The sequence below is a fragment of the Andrena cerasifolii genome, chromosome 9 (assembly GCF_050908995.1).
Source record: "Andrena cerasifolii isolate SP2316 chromosome 9, iyAndCera1_principal, whole genome shotgun sequence".
NCBI classification, from domain to species: domain Eukaryota; kingdom Metazoa; phylum Arthropoda; class Insecta; order Hymenoptera; family Andrenidae; genus Andrena; species Andrena cerasifolii.
The window spans coordinates 8,669,564-8,687,008 of record NC_135126.1 but is presented as its reverse complement, the minus strand read 5'-3'; the positions used below and the strand labels follow the sequence as shown (position 1 = coordinate 8,687,008).

General features: G+C 46.5%; 2 protein-coding genes across 2 annotated transcripts in view; one reads left to right on the top strand and one right to left on the bottom strand.

The window, feature by feature from the left end:
* Sytbeta (Synaptotagmin beta) overlaps positions 1 to 17,445 on the top strand; it is a 155,361-nt gene that overhangs the window by 3,762 nt on the left and 134,154 nt on the right. Inside the window, exon 2 of the mRNA XM_076819632.1 lies at positions 823 to 987. The gene's annotated coding sequence lies outside the window, so the exon portion shown is untranslated. The remainder of the gene's footprint in view (positions 1 to 822; positions 988 to 17,445) is intronic.
* The window catches only part of LOC143372943 (uncharacterized), a 66,106-nt gene that overhangs the window by 11,625 nt on the left and 37,036 nt on the right, over positions 1 to 17,445 (bottom strand). Inside the window, exon 2 of the mRNA XM_076819624.1 lies at positions 925 to 1,057. Coding sequence (XP_076675739.1) covers positions 925 to 1,004 — 80 coding nt within the window. The 5' untranslated portion in view covers positions 1,005 to 1,057. The remainder of the gene's footprint in view (positions 1 to 924; positions 1,058 to 17,445) is intronic.

Here is a 17,445-nt window from a genome sequence, read left to right as displayed (position 1 = left end):
GGAATCGGGAGTATCGACTAGCGATCGCGATCGTTACGATTTCGCAGGCTTGTAGGCGGTTTCTACGCGGATTTAACGAATCTGACAACGACCCGTCGCTCGCAGGTGCTCGCAATAGTCCCTCTCCCTGTGTCGAGTTGCCACCGCCGGGTGTCTCGGTGTCTCGCTGTACTCGAAGAATAAACTCAGGCGCAGGAAAGGGCAGATAAGAAGTCCCTGATACAATTGCTGGCTGAACGACCCTTTAACCTGTTGCACGCGTAGCGTTTACCAGTCTTCAGGAGTGCGCTGTTATGTAACGCGAGAAAATAGTGTGGCACAAAAGCTCGGCTAAATGCGCGCAGCCGAGAATGTTCTGCGAACCGTCGTATCCAGTTCTTGTAGCTGCATAACCGATGGACGCTAGATTTCAGTCTCGACGAATAATTCCCTGTTGATTAATGGGTTCGCGAAGACGTTCCAAACTTTCTGCGAGTCACGAGGGTAAAAACAAATGGGACCGGTTGGAGTTTTTAAGCAGAGGCTCGAGTTCCAAGAAGAAAATGCCACTTTCGGCCTCGGCTGGAACTTTAGATTTATCGCTACGAATTTTGACAAATCGCCTTGGATAGGCATCGTTTACTCGGCTCGTTACTTGACTCGGTTAAACCCGAAGACTGTCCTGCCCTCAAACACGAGCCTCTGCAAACGAAGGGAGTACGTGCCTCTGAATATTGTTAAATTATAATTTGCTTGAAGGCGAACACACTTGAATATGCGAGACACTTGGAAAGTAAAAGGCAAAGAATGAAATTGATTTCGACGATCTTATTGTCCGCGCAGGTGCCAAGGCAGCAAGAAAATGACGCGAGGACGTTTATAGCGTTGTCGAGGGATACGTCGAGGGGTCGGCGTGCGGGATCGTTAAAATGCTGGTGTAATCACCTTCTGCAGAGAGCCAGGGCGGCGCCAGCAACGACGACAACGACCAAAGCCACACCAAGACCGGTGAGTGTCCAACCCATCCTTCTTAATACCAAATCCAGCCCCAGCCGCAAATCCAATCAGACCGCCGAGCCTGAAACACACGGAGTAAATCCATGGAGAGCACGATCCGATTACAATTACAGAACCAAGATTACCCGTGGATTAACGATCCTTACGGGTTGCCCATGTCGTACGCTTATTCGATTCAACGATCAGGTCCACGTAAACCGATACGTTCTCGTGTGCACAATTTTCCACCCCTCCTGTATAGAAGCGGAACAGTCCCTTGCCGCGTATCCAGTAGCAAATCGATCCCCGCTGTCCGTTCCAAAGGAAGATCGATAGATTTCGTAGTTGGATGTTTAAAAAAAAAATAAAGGAAACAGTTCGATCGCGAGTTGTCGATGCCATTATCGGGGGAAAGTTTTTCGGAGGGTGTAACGTTAACTACAACTTCGTAGAACTCGCGGGCGACAGGGGGTGGGTGGATGGTAGCACGAAACGTCGATAGCAGTTAACGAGACAGCACCACGAGTGATAAAAATCTCCGCTTCCTTGTCGATTCGTGACTTTGCCAGCGACGCGAAATGATTTTCAAGATTCGAAAGAAAGTCCCCCCCATCCGCGAAATTAGGGTCCCCATTCGCGACGGTTTCATCTCTGGTTACGTCGTGGAGGGTCTCTAATCTCGTCTTTCGACCTGGCTGCCTCGTACAGGCGTCTGCATCACCACCTACAACCGCGCGCACCGATGTGCCCGTGTATATACGTTTTCGGTCGAACAAGCCGTGTTTCGAATATATGCGTTATGTAGAGGCATACATATGCATGGCTGGATAGGTACATAGTCGACGGACCAAAGAAGGCTGGAGAACCCTTAGACGGCTGCCCTTAACGTTGTATAGGCAGCCTACCCGGATGCGTGCTCCGAACACGATTCACCGGGAATATTTAGCGGCGAACGGTTCACCTGATCGTATAAAATTTCCTCCTGATTGCTTCTTTCGCTGCACTACGCGATCACAGTTTCGATTAAGTTCAGTTGGTTGAACTTAGCCAGAATCTTCTAATATTTGCCAATAGAGAAGCTGACTGCAACTTATTCCCACTCGTCACGCTACTAGCTACATGTGCCACTTGTAATCGGTGTTTTAGGTGTATTTAAATTATCTTATTTCACTTCTGAATTTTTTTTTCTGTAATAAGTGCATGTATCTATAATTATTATTATTAGCTGCTATTAATTATGTAGATATAAAAAATAAATTAATCGTTTAGGTTATAAAGACGTGAAACCTGGTAAAAGAAAAAAGCTTTAGCATAACAAATTTAGCACAACAAACATTTTATAATATTTTTAAATGTTCTCCTTTTGTTGTCATTTTAATTGTGAAATCAACAGTCGACAAAGACATTCACTTCTTTGGTAGTGTGCTCATTCTTATCAGAGTATTTGAAGGCAAAAATCAAGTAATTATTTTCTTCTGTCATGCGAATCGAAGATACCACGGTTTCGCCCGAACAAGTTGCGCAGAGTGGTCCATATTCTGCACATAAGGTAATGGGTCCTCTTTTATCTCAGACGTTTTGACACAAAGTACGTGTGGCTTAGCTTAGGTGTGTAGTCATGCACTCAGCTCCTTTCAAAAAAAAAAAAAAAAAGAAAATGGAGGGGCAGGCAAGATAGGGGATGGCTGGGGGTGGAAGGAAGCGCACCCCCAGCGTGTGTCTGAAAAAATAGGCCAAGCCAGCGGAGTCGGTGAACTTTGCTCGGATACATCGACGGGTATTCAACGAACATCAGCAATCCGCACGGTTTTCCCTTCGAAGAAGCAATCCGCTTTTGAAGTGGAACGGATACACAACGCCCAACTCTAGCTGCAAACCGCGCACACGCGGTAATTTATAAATGTCTACGAACTAAGAATCGGTTCCGCGATGCTTCCTCGAGGGACTCACCGTTTATCGGTTCTCTAACCTTTGATGCTGTATCATGTGTACAATCAGCGTAACATTTAAGGCCACCGCGTTGCTATTACTCATTAAACTGCCAACATTCAATCGACCAAATTGCAGGGGTTGAATTCTGAAGTACGATTCATTGGGATATGAATATCGGTATTACATCTGAGATTTTATATTTTATATTTTATATCCGTAAAGAGGTGCTAATTAGGGGTTTACGCGGGGAGAAGGGTTTACATATTTCCCACGTCTTGAATTCGGACGCCGCGAAATCTCGGAACCTAACGCGGGAGCAATAAATCCGAGGGAAAATGTATGGAAGAGAGGGGACTGAAGTAGCGCGTATCGGATGACATTAAAACGGGAGTACGCGGTGGAATAAAAAGCTGCCGTCCATGATGTCTTGGTTAAAAGGAACGCGGGACGGAAGGGAGCAGAAACAACGGTCGCATTATGTTAAAAAAGAAGCAGGGCGAAATGAGTGGTAATAGGGAAAGGAGAGAGGTTCCTGCAGCGTCTGTTATTGTGCTGGCGAATAACACGGCTGACATTTCGCTCGTGCAAAACCATTTTCAGCATTATTATTCTACTTAAGGAAGATGGAACAGGACCGTGCCGTCGCGTTTCAATTTCGCGGAAATGGGGATGCACGGGGATCGAGAGATCGACGCGCGAAACGAGGATCGGTATGCATAGGATCGGACATGAAATACGCGCCGCGGCTGAGATATTATATTATCGAGCAACAACTGCAAATCGATTCCTCCAGACGTGTTCCCCTTTTTTCCTTTCAATAACGACGCGCATCTGAGCCGTTGCATGTTAAATCGAACAGAAACACGATCCCTTATTTTCCCGTGGAACGATGCACTATGTAACCACATCTTCGATGAACTTTTAAAAAACCTAAGTAGTACTCTTGCAGACCGGACTTTAATTAATTCGTACCTTAATTCTGGACGTTTGGGTAGTTTTCTCTTTAAACGTCTACTTCGTTCTCACTCCCACGATAGAAACTTAGAAAGTACTTGATAAAACTTCAAAGTTGTATACATGTAGAAATTGATTTAAAGAGAATTCATTTAAGGTGTTACATGTCTCACTAATAAGTCACGTTGTGGCTGAATTGGTGAACAGTGACATAGACATAGAATTGATAATGTCTCCAATGAATAAGTGCAATGGACAATAGCAAGAAATAGAATGGCTTTAAGGAGTTAAAGTGAATACTCCACCGCCTCGTTGCGCACTGGGCTGACGAGTCGCATTTGGGGTTGGTTAGGGAACTAGTATCTGCATCAAGCGAGTAACCGAGATTTTTGGCAGAGAGAAGAGGCGTAGATGGCCGAGCAGGATAAGATTTAGCGTGGAAGAAGGGGGATGGCGGTCGTAGGTTGGTAGCTTGGTGCTTCGCTCTTTTCCATCAGAGACAATGGTAGCAATTAGTGGCGTGTAAGATTTTAGCCCGGGGCCGCAGCGAAAGAGAAAGAGATTCCCTGATTCTCGAGTACATTCATTCAGAGGCTAGTCTCTTTTTCTCTCCCTGGACGAGGCGAAAGAAAAAAGGGGGTCACGAAGTTACTTTAGGAACCGTACATTCAATCGGCCCCTCAAAGATCCATCGATCCACTTTCCAGCCCCTCAAATGTTACTTCTGTCAAGGTCCTGCTGGAAGCAACAGATATTTAAGCGACGTCGATCGATCCCAAGCAGATTCGTTCCTGCCGCGGATGTCCCAACATTTTATAATTCACTATTTCAGAGAGCGCTGCTGATACGACAAACGTACTTGGATCTCGACGTCGCTTCTATTCACCACCCTTGCGTCTTAATGGGATAAAGATTCCTCATTTTCTTGGAAATCTGAAATAAGAATCTGTCGAGTTTGAAGGAAGTTTGCTTGCTTCTTTGCCTCTTTACTTATTTAAAGTATCTCCGCACAGGCGAGGGATGCAACATTTATAAAGTGTACAAGGTAAAGTCAAATTTTCGATACAGGAAAAAAGGGAGTACATTACAGCGGTTTCTCCAGTCGCCTCCTTGCTTGGTAATTCTTAGACTCGCTTTGCCGAGAGTACTTGGTGCATTTTAAGTAGACACAGGTATAAAGAAGCACAGGGTGCTTAATAATTATGTCAACGAAATGTCTCGTGTCAGTTGCTAAAATTCCTTGAACGATAGAACCCGATCGAAACCTTTCTAGCCCCGTCTTTGTGAATCCCTCTGAATTCAAGTATACCTTTGCCACACGGAAGAACCTACCGTCTTTGCTATAGACGCAGGAAGGTGCATTGTGTCCATTGAGAATCAAGGGTGCAAGGGCAACATGTGCGGAATAGTGAAATAAGGACCGGTAAGTAGAGGATGTGAAAACTGGGTCAGCCCGGAGCGGTCTGCCCGTGCTTACATTTGTGCCAGTGTGTCAAGGTGGCCGATGTCAGGTATATGCAACATCGGAAACAGTTGATTAGGAACGAGAAAAATCCGCCAGCCCCTCCTGTCATCGACGCGAAATCGAGTCGCGGCGCCCTTTGGTACGATTTCCGCGCGGTGAAGATTACGTTAAATATTAAAGTCGAGCACTGAGCGCGGTCTAATTAAAAATTTAAATTACTTCACGTTTTATACCGTGCCTTCGTATTTTCCTGGATATTCCCCTGTATCTTCCTCTTCTTACTTCGCGATGCCCAACGTCCCAGCAGCTGCGGCTTCATTTTATTCTGAAATTTCAGACTCCGACGTTTATTCGCTCGCGACAGTTTTGCGCGGGGCCGCGATGGATTTTAGGCGGCGGAATTGTAGAGAATTTTGCACGAGTTCCTTTACGGTTAATTCGCAAAGTTGGAATCGGAATTCTCTCGCTCGTCATGAATAATTCACACGTGAGGCTGGCCTGTTGTTGGTAGTCCGCTCGCATTCGACTCATTTTCTTTCACGAGCTGCATAAGGCGTATCAGAATTGTCGCCGATTGTCGGCTTTTCAGAATCCAGAGCAGTGGCGATGAAAATGCGTCCGATGATCGCGGGGATTTCGTCGAAACATTCTGACAGCATCTTGCCTCTGGCAAATTGCCTCCGTGCCGCTTCGGAAGGATTTTCCAACGAATGTCCTTGATTTCTTTTCTGCACCGACGTCACTGTAATATTGTTGTGACATCGGTATTTTATGGTGGCACAGATAATAGGGTCCTTCGCGTATTATCCGTCGTGTTTGTTTCCTCTGTCCACTTCCGAGTTTGCATCTATTTACCTCTGTGTTTTCGCTAACTGAGAAGTTTTAAAGATGAAACGCGGTTAAACAAACGTTTCCGTCGTGCATATTTACGAGGACTTATAATCAACGTGTTTATCGAAGTGTACACCGGCTGCCTTATCAAAATTCGTTGCGGTAAAATTGCGCCGGCGAATAATGCGATCCGATATTGCACACGCTAGGGAGAGGCGGTCATGGTCGCGCAACATTGATACGAACATTCTAACGAAGCCAATTACAATTCCTCGGCGGTCCAACGGGATCGAGTTTCATGGATTTCATCCGGTATTGCCAGGTATTTACGATTTTTTACGAATTCCGTATTAATGGATCGTATTTCGATGTTGCTGTATCTACTGATTCGATGTACGAGGGCAGTGCAAATAATAGTATACAGAATTATTTTTCGCGTCGGCATTAAGAAAAGAGTTATTAGATGTTGGAATTTCAAATATCATACCGCCTTCGCTTTTGAAAAGAAAATTTCTTTCCCTTGATCTTGACATTTGATATAACATTCACTGATCTCAGCATTTGATAAAACTTTGATCTACAAATCATGATTATAATCAAATCATAATTAATTCAGTTATAAATAATAGAATAAAAATAATTCTTTCTCTTCCTTCTGACTTTGAAGCATGGAAACAAATCCGAAAGTGTACTGAATACAGTCCTCCGTGCGACTACGCGATATTTTATTTATTATTGACACAGGGAGGAATTATCGAAACGAAGGAATTAGGTGGAGAAACTCGGAAGGAAAACAGAGGAGAACGACAAGACCAATGGTCCGGTGGTTTTGTTTGTACAACAATTGTTGTACTCTTAAGAGTTCTGGAAAGTGCAGCCGAAAGTGTCCCTTAGGGGGCAGATCACGTAGATTAAATATTTACCGTGTATTTTTCACTTGTTATTCGCAGCACAGTCTCCACCCTGGAGCAGGTGCCTCATTTCTCTGATTAAATCCTGCATTTAGTCATCGATTCCCTGATACGATTTAAACGTCTGCGATTCATTCGAGCGAGAGAAAATCTCTATTTACAGATGCGCATTAATATCGCAGACGTTTTATACGAATATTTACGTTCGCCACAAGTATCAGCGTAGATGAAACCGTGACGCGATTGCACCTTTAATAATCCCCAATTTTTTCTCCTCCATTCCATTTTTAGTCGCTCTCGCGGCTAGTATGCTTTGGATCACGGTTAATAATCGTGCCGCTGAATTATTCAGCGATTCACCGTTCACCGTTCAAAACTAGCTTCTACGTGGACACGGCGTTCCGCGAGAACGTCCTGCCGCGAGATTTGCTCGCAATTCACCGAATTACTCCCATAATCTTGTTACGCGGGATTCTCCGCGGCCTAGAAAAACGCGTAAGCAGCAGAGGCGGGGGGGTTGCGCGGCGAACCGTATTTCGGGCGCCCACGCGAACGTTTAAATTTTTAATTTCTTTCATAGCCGTTCCGCGGTCGGCACCGCGTTCTATTCAGTCGCGGTGTAATTACGTTTCTCGTTAAAATAAAACAATAGGCGGACGCTTGAAAATTATACAATACACGGGTACAATGTCGTTAAAACATCTCTTTGAAGACCTGCGCGCGAGTTCATCCCCTCTTCTCGTATCGGCACGCTGTACGCGCTTTGCCTATCGCGCTAACAGCAGTTTCCGCTTAAAACCCAGTAGGTATATCTGGAATTGTTCGAATTAAACTCGTTACTACTCTGGTACCAGTATCGCGGAAATTATCAAGTGGATTTATAAGCACGGCTTCAGAGATTAATGTTTGAAGCAGCCCCTTTGTAGAAAAGCGGGTAGCTTAGAATCCTCTTAAACCGAAGTGCCAATAGCCATCAGCAATTTCAATGATTCTATTTTTCTAACTAATTAAATTTCCGATCTATTTAATTTGAATGAAATCAGCTGCTAGAATTATATTAATCTACTTCGTTACCGTCTCAATTTCAGCCACTGTGCGTCTGTTCATGTATGCTCGTTCGCAAGCCGTTTAATTGAAAGGTAAATAGAATTAATCTGCGTGAAATGCGAAATTTCTGCAGAAATAGATGTTTCGGGTAGCGATCGTTGTGTTATGCGTGGCTTGTTTAATTGTGCCAATTTGACAAAGTATTCCTTCGTCTGTTAACCCTCTTTTCGGTGCTTTCGCCGCACGGTTTCTTCGCGCTGCAAGTGAAGCGACACGTTTTAAAATGGATACACCTCTAAACAGTGATTAGCATACCTAGAAGAAGTTCGTCTGCACCGGTAATCGAGTGGTCTCGATCGATCGGGTCGTCGGTTCCGTCGGTTCGTATACGCGGCTGCAGGAGTGCTGCAGGTTCGTTGCACTTTCGGCCGCATTCGTAAAACTGCATGCCACTGCACCATCGGACCTCTCCTTCCCACCAGGAAGCCGCCGCGATAATTGAATTTCGTTCTTAACCAGCTCGATCGTCATGGTGTGCAATAATATCCAGATGTGTCGCGGCTGCTAATGCGACTAGACGAGCGCAGAAAAAGAAAGAGACGATCCCCAGGCACGGGAATGTGGAAGCTCGAGTCCCGAGTGCATTTAAACGTTGCGTCGGAATTGATACTCATGGGTTACTCGATTTAAATTGAGTTTGACGAAGGTGCAGACAAATTTAACGGCGAGTAGAGCCGTCTTCCCTAACGAACGAGAAGGTCGCGGGGGGGGAAATTCGAAGAATACAAATTCTTAATAACGCGCACTCGGAAAATGTATTTCACCGAATCTGATTGAATGCGAAAGTTTAGGCCCTCCCCTTCATCTCCGCTAAGATCGCTCGCGTATTATACCAAGTTTAAGCTTCTCTTTTTACGCTTCAACGTAAGCCGTTCAAAGGGGAGGGGCCTTAAGGGAGGCACCGCCGTACGAACTTATCTCTGGTAGAAAATTCTTTTTGTCGTTCCGGGAATTTCGCTAACTCGCCGAGTTTCGTCAAAGCCAAGAGGAGGAGGAAGAAGAATTATGAATATTCCCTGTGCAAACGGTAACGTAAACGCGGCTCCTTTGTACCCCCCCCCCCCCCCCCGAACGGAAATCAAATCGGAGGGATGCCGGGGACAAACAAGAAGCGACGGTTTCATCGTAATAATACCTCGTGCTCGTGGCAGTCAAGGATGCTGTGTAAGCCCCGGGTTCTTTGCTCCAACTGTCACAATAATCGAATCTTCGCATTGCCACGTTCAACTGCGGCGTCAACGGCACTGGGTACGTCGACTGTCGCGAGCTGGTGGTGTGAAACGAACGAAAGCCGAACGGCGAGGGAAGCGAAGGACAAGGAAGGGACGAAAGATCGAAAGAACGTACGGCTACGGGAATCACGTGGCCACAGTGTCGGCCGATGGTATTCGAGGTGATTGCACGTATTGGGGTGCAGCCAGGGGAGAAGGAACCAGAATGAGGGCAAGGGGGTTGACGGTGGTGGCAGCCAAAAATGTTCGCGAGGAACATAGCCGGGGGTCGATTAAAATGCAAACAAAACATACTGAAGAATCCTGAGGCTCGGGGAAGAAGGCCCGAGACGGGCGGGGGCGGGGTGTTGTCGCTCTCCCTCTCTACGGAGGGGGTTGGCTAAGAAGGGTGGCGTAAGGAAGCAGCGGGAAGCGACGAGGAGAAACGGCGGACAAAAGAGACGGAAGCAGTACTATCTGGAACAAAGAAAAAACAAGCTGGAAAGAGAAAGGGAGAGACGTGAACGTGTATACCCGCGTGCCTGTTTCATTCTCTTCTCTTTGTCTTTAAGAGAATATCCCCACCCCTCGGCTGGCTACTTCTTTGTCTTTCCTCTTCCCGCTAACCCTTTTCTGCATGCACCGACCGAGAGGCGGGATGGAGGGGAAACAGGAGAGGGAGAAAAGTGGAGGTAGGGTGCGTCTGTGTCTGGAGGGGTGGGATAGAGATAGCGGGAGCGTAAGAGGGGTGGAAATTCTGGGTAGCTGCCAGATGGCGCATTGCGCTCCAGAAGCTCGCCCTCTCGAGTTTCTAACGTTTGCTGCCAAACATCGAAATTCCCCTCACGCCCCTCCAGCCCTGTTCCTGCTGTCTCTTGTTCGCTGTATCTCCGTAACCCAGACGGGTTCGCGGGCTTTTAGGGTTTCCCAAAATCCGGGCCACGGGTGGTAGCGCCGCTCGAAGCCCTAAATTTCTACCGGAACGTCGATTAACGACACCCAGCCTCGTGTCCTAAGCTGGAATCCGTCTCTAATCGGAGGCTCGCGGCTAATCGTACAAGCGGCCAGGGAGGTGCAAGGTTACGGCCGAGGAGGGAATCGATACTGGCAGTCGCGGTGATTTTTGGTACAGAAAGGGGGCGTTAATCAACCCCTAATCAAGTGGGACATGCACCCTCTTGAATTCGTGAATTCAAGGGTGGGCGATGAACTCTGGGTGGTCTTGCGATGCGGTGAATTTCGAAGGGTTAATTTATAATAGAGGCACTTGATGGAGAAAGCGCACATACGCCAAAATGCCATTTCGAGAAAATCGATTTCAAAGCTTTCATTATAGTGTAACTTAGTAAAAAGCAATGCAATTAAATCCAATTCTTTTTAAGAACCTAGTACCGTGTCCTTGAAACGTTCTGAAAACAGAAGTCATGATTTGAAAATGATATGTGCCTTTATTTATAATTTTCAAGCAAGTGGTTTTCCGTAAATGTGGCAAATTAGTAAAAAATTTCTTCTTTGTTTAGTTATTTAAATATTATCTTTTTTATTTACTTAGTTACACATTTATTATACATCGTTTAAATAAAAAATACGAAATGGAGCACAAAAATAAACAAAAAATGTAATGTTTTGAGTAAGTATTAGTTTCTTTGATGCTTTGCAGCAAGCTATCTCATAAATTAATCTTTTCTTTCCTAAATTAGCTTCTTTCCTTGCGGATCCGATACTCGTCCCACTTTCCATATTTCCTCGCTTACACAAAATCCTCTGTGAAGCAAGGGTACTTATTGCACAACAGCACGGCAGGGCGACCGCTCAGCGACTATGTAGCTGCGTGTCGATCACGCTACGTAACAAAACAGCATCTAGCTAATCTACACGCGAGAGAAGTAATGTTCTTAGTACGTAACATATACCCGAGTCGATTTAAACGATTTAAGGAAAAAGGGCACATAGGCCTGTGTGCCCTTTCTCCATCAAATGCCTCAATTCTTACTATCTATACTCTTTATAATTCTCTACTATTTTCACGACCTCGATACATTTCTTTCATTAACAATATCCTTCTCATATGAAACAGAAACTGGCCCACGTGTCTGCGATTGATTCCATTATTTCTATCGATCTCGTGGCGAATATAGTCGCTACACGAATACCACGTGTAATACCACTATCGAATTAGAGGAATGGCATGTTCCCTACTACAAAGTTCGAGTGAGTATTTAGCCAGACATAAGCAGGGAAGACCGTAGAATCCTAGAAACGGCCTTGCTCTCCGCACGCCATCGGTAAACTTCGATCTTGATGGTGTATACATATAACCAGCGTTCCCTATCGATGCTTCTATCTACGCCATTATGCCTAAACCATTCAAGAGGAAGTTCTGACATTTCCACCGTAATTATACCCTGGCAGCTAATTTCCATTACAAATAACTGTACGCTTGGTCGTACCCGCATTATCTTCCAACTATTCATATAATTGCATTGGTTTTAGAAATTCCGTTGCCCACCCATCCCCCTCCATTCACACATCTCCACCGCGGAGGCTCCTCCGCCGCTCTTAAACATCATCTCCATTAAACTGGCGCATCATCGTTCTTCGTAAAATCGATTCCCCACGGCTGTCGTGCGAACTTACCGAGATCGCTACGACGGATCCACGTCAACCCTTTCCGAAGCCCATCCGCGGCGATGGCCGTCGTCAGTTTCATCGGTCTGGGTCACGTAGTTGGTGCGTCTGACACCATACGTCAACCTCCACTGGAAATAGCTATGAATTCCCACGGCAATCTACAAGGCGAACGAGAAGCACCGCTCGGGGCCGACAGTTTATATCGGTCACTCTGATCTTGACTCCTCTCCTTTAAAACTTTCCACGATCAACCGATCCTCTCTAATGGCCCTCCCGAGATAAATCGCCCCCTTTTATCTCTGTCTTTTCCCCGCTCTTTCGCTCGAAAGTATTTCTTACGACAATTTAACCCGAGCAAACTTCCCGCGACGAACGCTACAAAACGCCCCTCCCCTCGCAGCCCCATAAACGATGATCGAACATCCTTCGCTCGTCCTTGTTATCGGACTCGAGCGCGCCACTCTCGAGGACTGACGCCTCTTTTCAGCACCGCCGGGGAGAGATTTAATTTCGAATGCAAAACGATTCACGCGATCTCGAACTGGAGAGCCTGCTCGCGAAGGGGATGAAAACGGATCGCCGGCGATCTTGTTTCGCCGTTAGAGGAGCAGAAGGAGGCCGGGGACCTTGACTTTAAAACGAATTCGAGTCGAGCCGGGTGAGATCGACCGTTCGAAAGCTGCCGTTAAGAGCAAACCGATCCACGTAAGGAGAACAGAGCCTGGCAGGGTTCAAAGCCGAGGCTGAGCGAGGTAGCGTGCCGCGGTGGATAGTGGGTCACCCGTTAGATGGATTTAATATGGCTTAGGAGTGCGTGGAATGCCGGGCCTGCCGCATTCTACGCTCACCCTCCCCGAGCTTCCTTCCACCGTCCTTTTCCACCTTCTCGGCGCGCAGGGGTAAATGCTGGCTGGTCTGGAAAAGAGGGAGGAAATTGTGCGAGAGAAGAGGAGGTCGCGAGGGAGATACAAAGAAGAAAGGAGCAGGCGGATACGGAGGAGCAGCAGGACGGAGGTAGAACGCCTCTGTCCTCTCGTTTCTTCCCATCGCCTGAACTTCTGTCCTGTGTGCTTGCGTGCTGGTGTTGCGTGAAGAAAGTACACCCCTTCCTGTGTGCGCGCAAGGAAGAGGAACGGAGATCTCTTGAGAGCAGCAACCGCAGCAAGAGAACGACTCCCTCCCAGCCGCTGCTGGAAATAACAGAGCTCCGCAGCAGCATCGTCGTTTCCTCTGTATCCGAATAATACACGGAATTCGATCGACTCCCGGTATAAATTTGAATATCGAAGGCCTCCTTATTTCAACAGATGTGCGCGTGGGAATTTTCGTCAGCTATAAGTCAGCGAACGGCCTTTTGTCAGAGGCGAGAGAAATAGCTACGAGTCTCTTCCGCTGACGCGCGAGGGACCGAAGAAAGAAGCTGAGGAATGTCAGCGGCGACGTCGCGAACGAGGGACAACAAGGTCGCCTGTTAAGACGCCGGGAGAAATTGGATTGTATCGGCGAGCATTTCCCCTCTTGCTACCGTGATTCTTCCCTCTCGTTGAACCCGGCGGAATTTCTCCAAGAAGCACTCTTCGTTTCTCTTTTCGTAAATAATTTTACCGGGGGGTAAAAGAAAATCGCGTTCAGGCGGGGGGGGGGGGGGGCAACGCGGGATATCGACGGTGGCTGAAAGCTGGGGAAAGCGAGCCAACGGCTCCGGGGAATTTCATTCGCAACTTCATAAATAATGTAGCGAGGACTTCTTTCTAGACACGGGGCTCGCTTTGCACATTGTCGCTGCGCGTTTCATGGAATATCTAACGAGAAAGAAAATGGAATTCGGCTGCGATGCGTGGACTCTTTGCGCGATCGAGTGGGAACCGTCTCCGGGAGCGTTTTAAGGCTCGCGTTGGCGCGCGTGGCAGGGAGAGAAATTAGGTTACCCTCGCGGGGGATGTTGCTACGCGCAGCTACCAATTTCGCGTCAACGCTTATCTGCGGACACCTGTGCGTTGGTTCATCGTTTTGGTATAATGAATCGGGGGTTCCGTGTTTGTCAATAGCTCGCAAGTTTATAGAACGCGGCGGCGAGTTAATATCCTGCCGGTGCGGTGGCAAGATCCGATAAGCCTTTGTCATGAAACAATTATATTGGACCACTTCGGTGTTCGGGGATTCACTGTGACTTAGTAATTAGTGACGCTGCCATACACGTGCGCATGTTTGATGTAACGTCGATGGTACACTGAACGTGCATGCCACCCAGTGGACTTTAGACTTTGACATCGTTCAATGAAAGGGATTATTCGTTGCATAATTTCGCAGAGTACAGAAATGGGATTTGGATGCCGCACTCGAGGAACCACAAAACGGTACTGTTTATCAATGGCACATTTATTTGCACGAGCTTTATTTCGCGCGAGTAACTTTCCTTTGGAAGTATCAAGATTTTCTCTAAAAAAAAATTCATAGAAGTTCATTGTTCCTTCGCAAGCCAGGTATGATATCACGATCTATGACTGACAGGGATTTGTAATGAACCTAAGCTGCGCAAAATTCTCACAGAAACTCTGAGCGACAGAAGAGTTTCTCTTGAAGAATATCACGGGTTTATATTCTTCTACTCTTCCCTCCTGCACGCGACAAAAGAACCCGCGTAAAATTTGTAGTCACTTGTTTGAGGAATAAAAACTGTCAGGGCGATCCTTAAGCAACCGTCATAAAAATATTCCTTTCATCGTAAAAGCTTTGAGACTTTCGTCGAACTCCTGTCAAGTGTCGTGAAACTGCAGGCGCACCCTTCGCGCCCTCTTTTACGCGCCCGGGACTAAATACAGCGTCACTCGCGCTAATGATGTTGCCGTGGATTCACAGGAACGGAAGAATTGATTAATTTATAACGGTCCAGTAACAACATCCGAGCGCGCAATTGGATCCTCGCGTCGATCAAGCGTGAGCGATCAAGTTGCACCAGGAATCGAGTCAAGGATAACGCGGCCGTGACCCTCGCCATGGTGTGGGGCCATTTTGCGGATGGAGCTCCAAGGACGCATCCACGGTAACGAATGTTCGATGCATGTACTGATTTCCGGGTTAATCAAACTCAGTTCCGACCTCTGCAGCGGCTGCTCTCCACAACAGGAGGATGTTCGAGGGATCGATAGCGAACGTTCCCCGTCGCACGAGACCTGTCTTTAACACATTCTTATCGGGGCTTTCGGGCGAAACGCTTGCGCCAATTTTCCCTAAAAAAAAAAACGACCAAGCTGCTGGATAGCAGCGCTCAATATTGGCGCGTGTATTACACATTAACGGAAACGCATTTGTATGAAGTAGTAAAAGGAGTATTCTGAAATAGCTGAGAGAAAGATCTCATCGAAACCACTTGCAAACTAGGGATTTCCGAGGGAAATCAAAGATGTGCTTTGACTGGCGATGAACATTTTAGATTGGAAGTTGGAAAGCCAATGAAATTCCTCGAGTTTGCTTTGAATTTTTCCTCTGCGTGGTGTACTCGGAAACAGTAAATCTGTTATTTTCTAGCGCTTGAAAGGGGAAACGGAGAGACGATATGTGTTGCACGATAAAGCCGATGTTTATTCGGGGTGGATGTCATTTAGTAATTGTGCACACACCCGTTGTTCAACCAGATCATGTCGTAAATATCGAGGCTGCATCGCGATTTTAGAAGGTGAAAGGTGAAACGGATAATGAAAAATGGTACAAAGAGGAGGAACCAGAAGGAGAATTCTGTTTCAATTAATTAAATCCGTGTCGTTGCGGGCGGAGGGAAGATAGCGCACAAGCGCGAGTGAGCGCATTCGTTGGGGACAAAAGGGACGCGAAGATGTGCACGTAGGGTGAAACGTAATGAGAAATGAGCCTACTGTTGTTGTTGCTCGGCGTTGTTGTTACCGGCACGTGTGCGAATACATCCTACGCGTTGTGCAACGACCTAAGGCGAATAAATTTAATAAAGATAAATATGCGACGGTAGCCATGGTAATGAAGGCTCAAAGGAAACCTTTCATTGTGCGAACCGCTTTTTTGATTTGTAAGAGAAGCTCGATGAAATTCTTCTACGATGCCTCTGATTTTAATAAAACTAATGGGTCACGCGATTAAATAGAATTAAACAGCACGCTGGAATTCTTTTTAATAAGGAATTCGGTTTCTATAAAATTGTTATAGAAGGAGTTTATTATAATCACTGCGATGCAGCACGCGTACTAGTTATTTAGAAGGAGATTTCGATTCAACTTGGGTGATAAACAGAACTCTTAATTTACAAAATTATTACACACATGTACCTGTGTGACGCAAAGGTGACTACCCTCGTGACACAGAACACTCTTTAATACATTTATCGTCATCTATTCTATTTCCAAATAATTCAAATTAAAAACCTGTCCGCCTAACGAAGTACCTTCGTGTCACATGTTTACAGATTCAATTTTTTTATTCATGAAAATGTAAATGTCCACAATCATTGTTTTCTCCAGTCTGCCATTACTTCGAAGCGCGTATTATCTCGCGAACAAACATCAGCTAATTCCCCCTTTCTCTTTCTGGTTCTTGAATTAGAATATTTTCGTTTCTCCGCAAATAGTTTACTACTGGCGAGAGGAGAGTCTTTGCGAAAGCTCCGTGTTCAAGCGCGTCCCGGATCGCCAACGAAAATAGACTTTTCCCCGACAGAGCTTACGTAGGTAGGATGGCTACCGTCGATTGTTTCATCCAGCAAAAGGAAACTTCTACACAGAATCTCCCGGCAAAAGTTTTCGCGGAGAATCCCCCGGTTTTCTCGACCCCCCTTCGTTTCACCCGCTCGCCCTTTTGTCGCTGGTCGCGGTCTACGCTTGTTCCTGAAATTCGCCACGGTTTCCGCGTCGTTGCGTCGCGATTCCCGTGCAATTCGAGGGTCCTCGAAAAATACACCCCCGCAGCTCTCGCGAGCGGAAAAGCCGATAAAGGGGCAGGGTACACGGAAAAGCGAAGCGCGATTTCGATATTTTTTTGTGCCCGCTTTTTTCCCCCGTAAGCCGCCACCAGAGGATTCGGTGGTTATTACCTCGAAACTCCTGTTTTAGTTTCGACCTGCGTCAATCACGTGCTCCCTCCCTTCCGCGAGCAGAGGGACAGGAGCCGAAAGACGCTGAAAATTGAAACGGGTAGGTGACTTTTGACTCGCGCACCCGCACTCGCGTCGTTTTGTTTAATAGAGGGGAATAAAAAGGGTCGATGCGATATCGCAGCGAGATTAATTAGAGAACGCTTTGTGCCGTTTCCTTTTGCCGCGAGCAAAGATATTTTTTTTTTGCCGGCGTGTAATCACGTTTGCTTCAGTGACGAGAAATTTTCAGTCACTTCAAAGTACTGGCTTCTTTGTGCGCGTCGCTGGTGTGGCCGTGTGTAAAGTGAAATTCTGCACACTCTGGAGCCC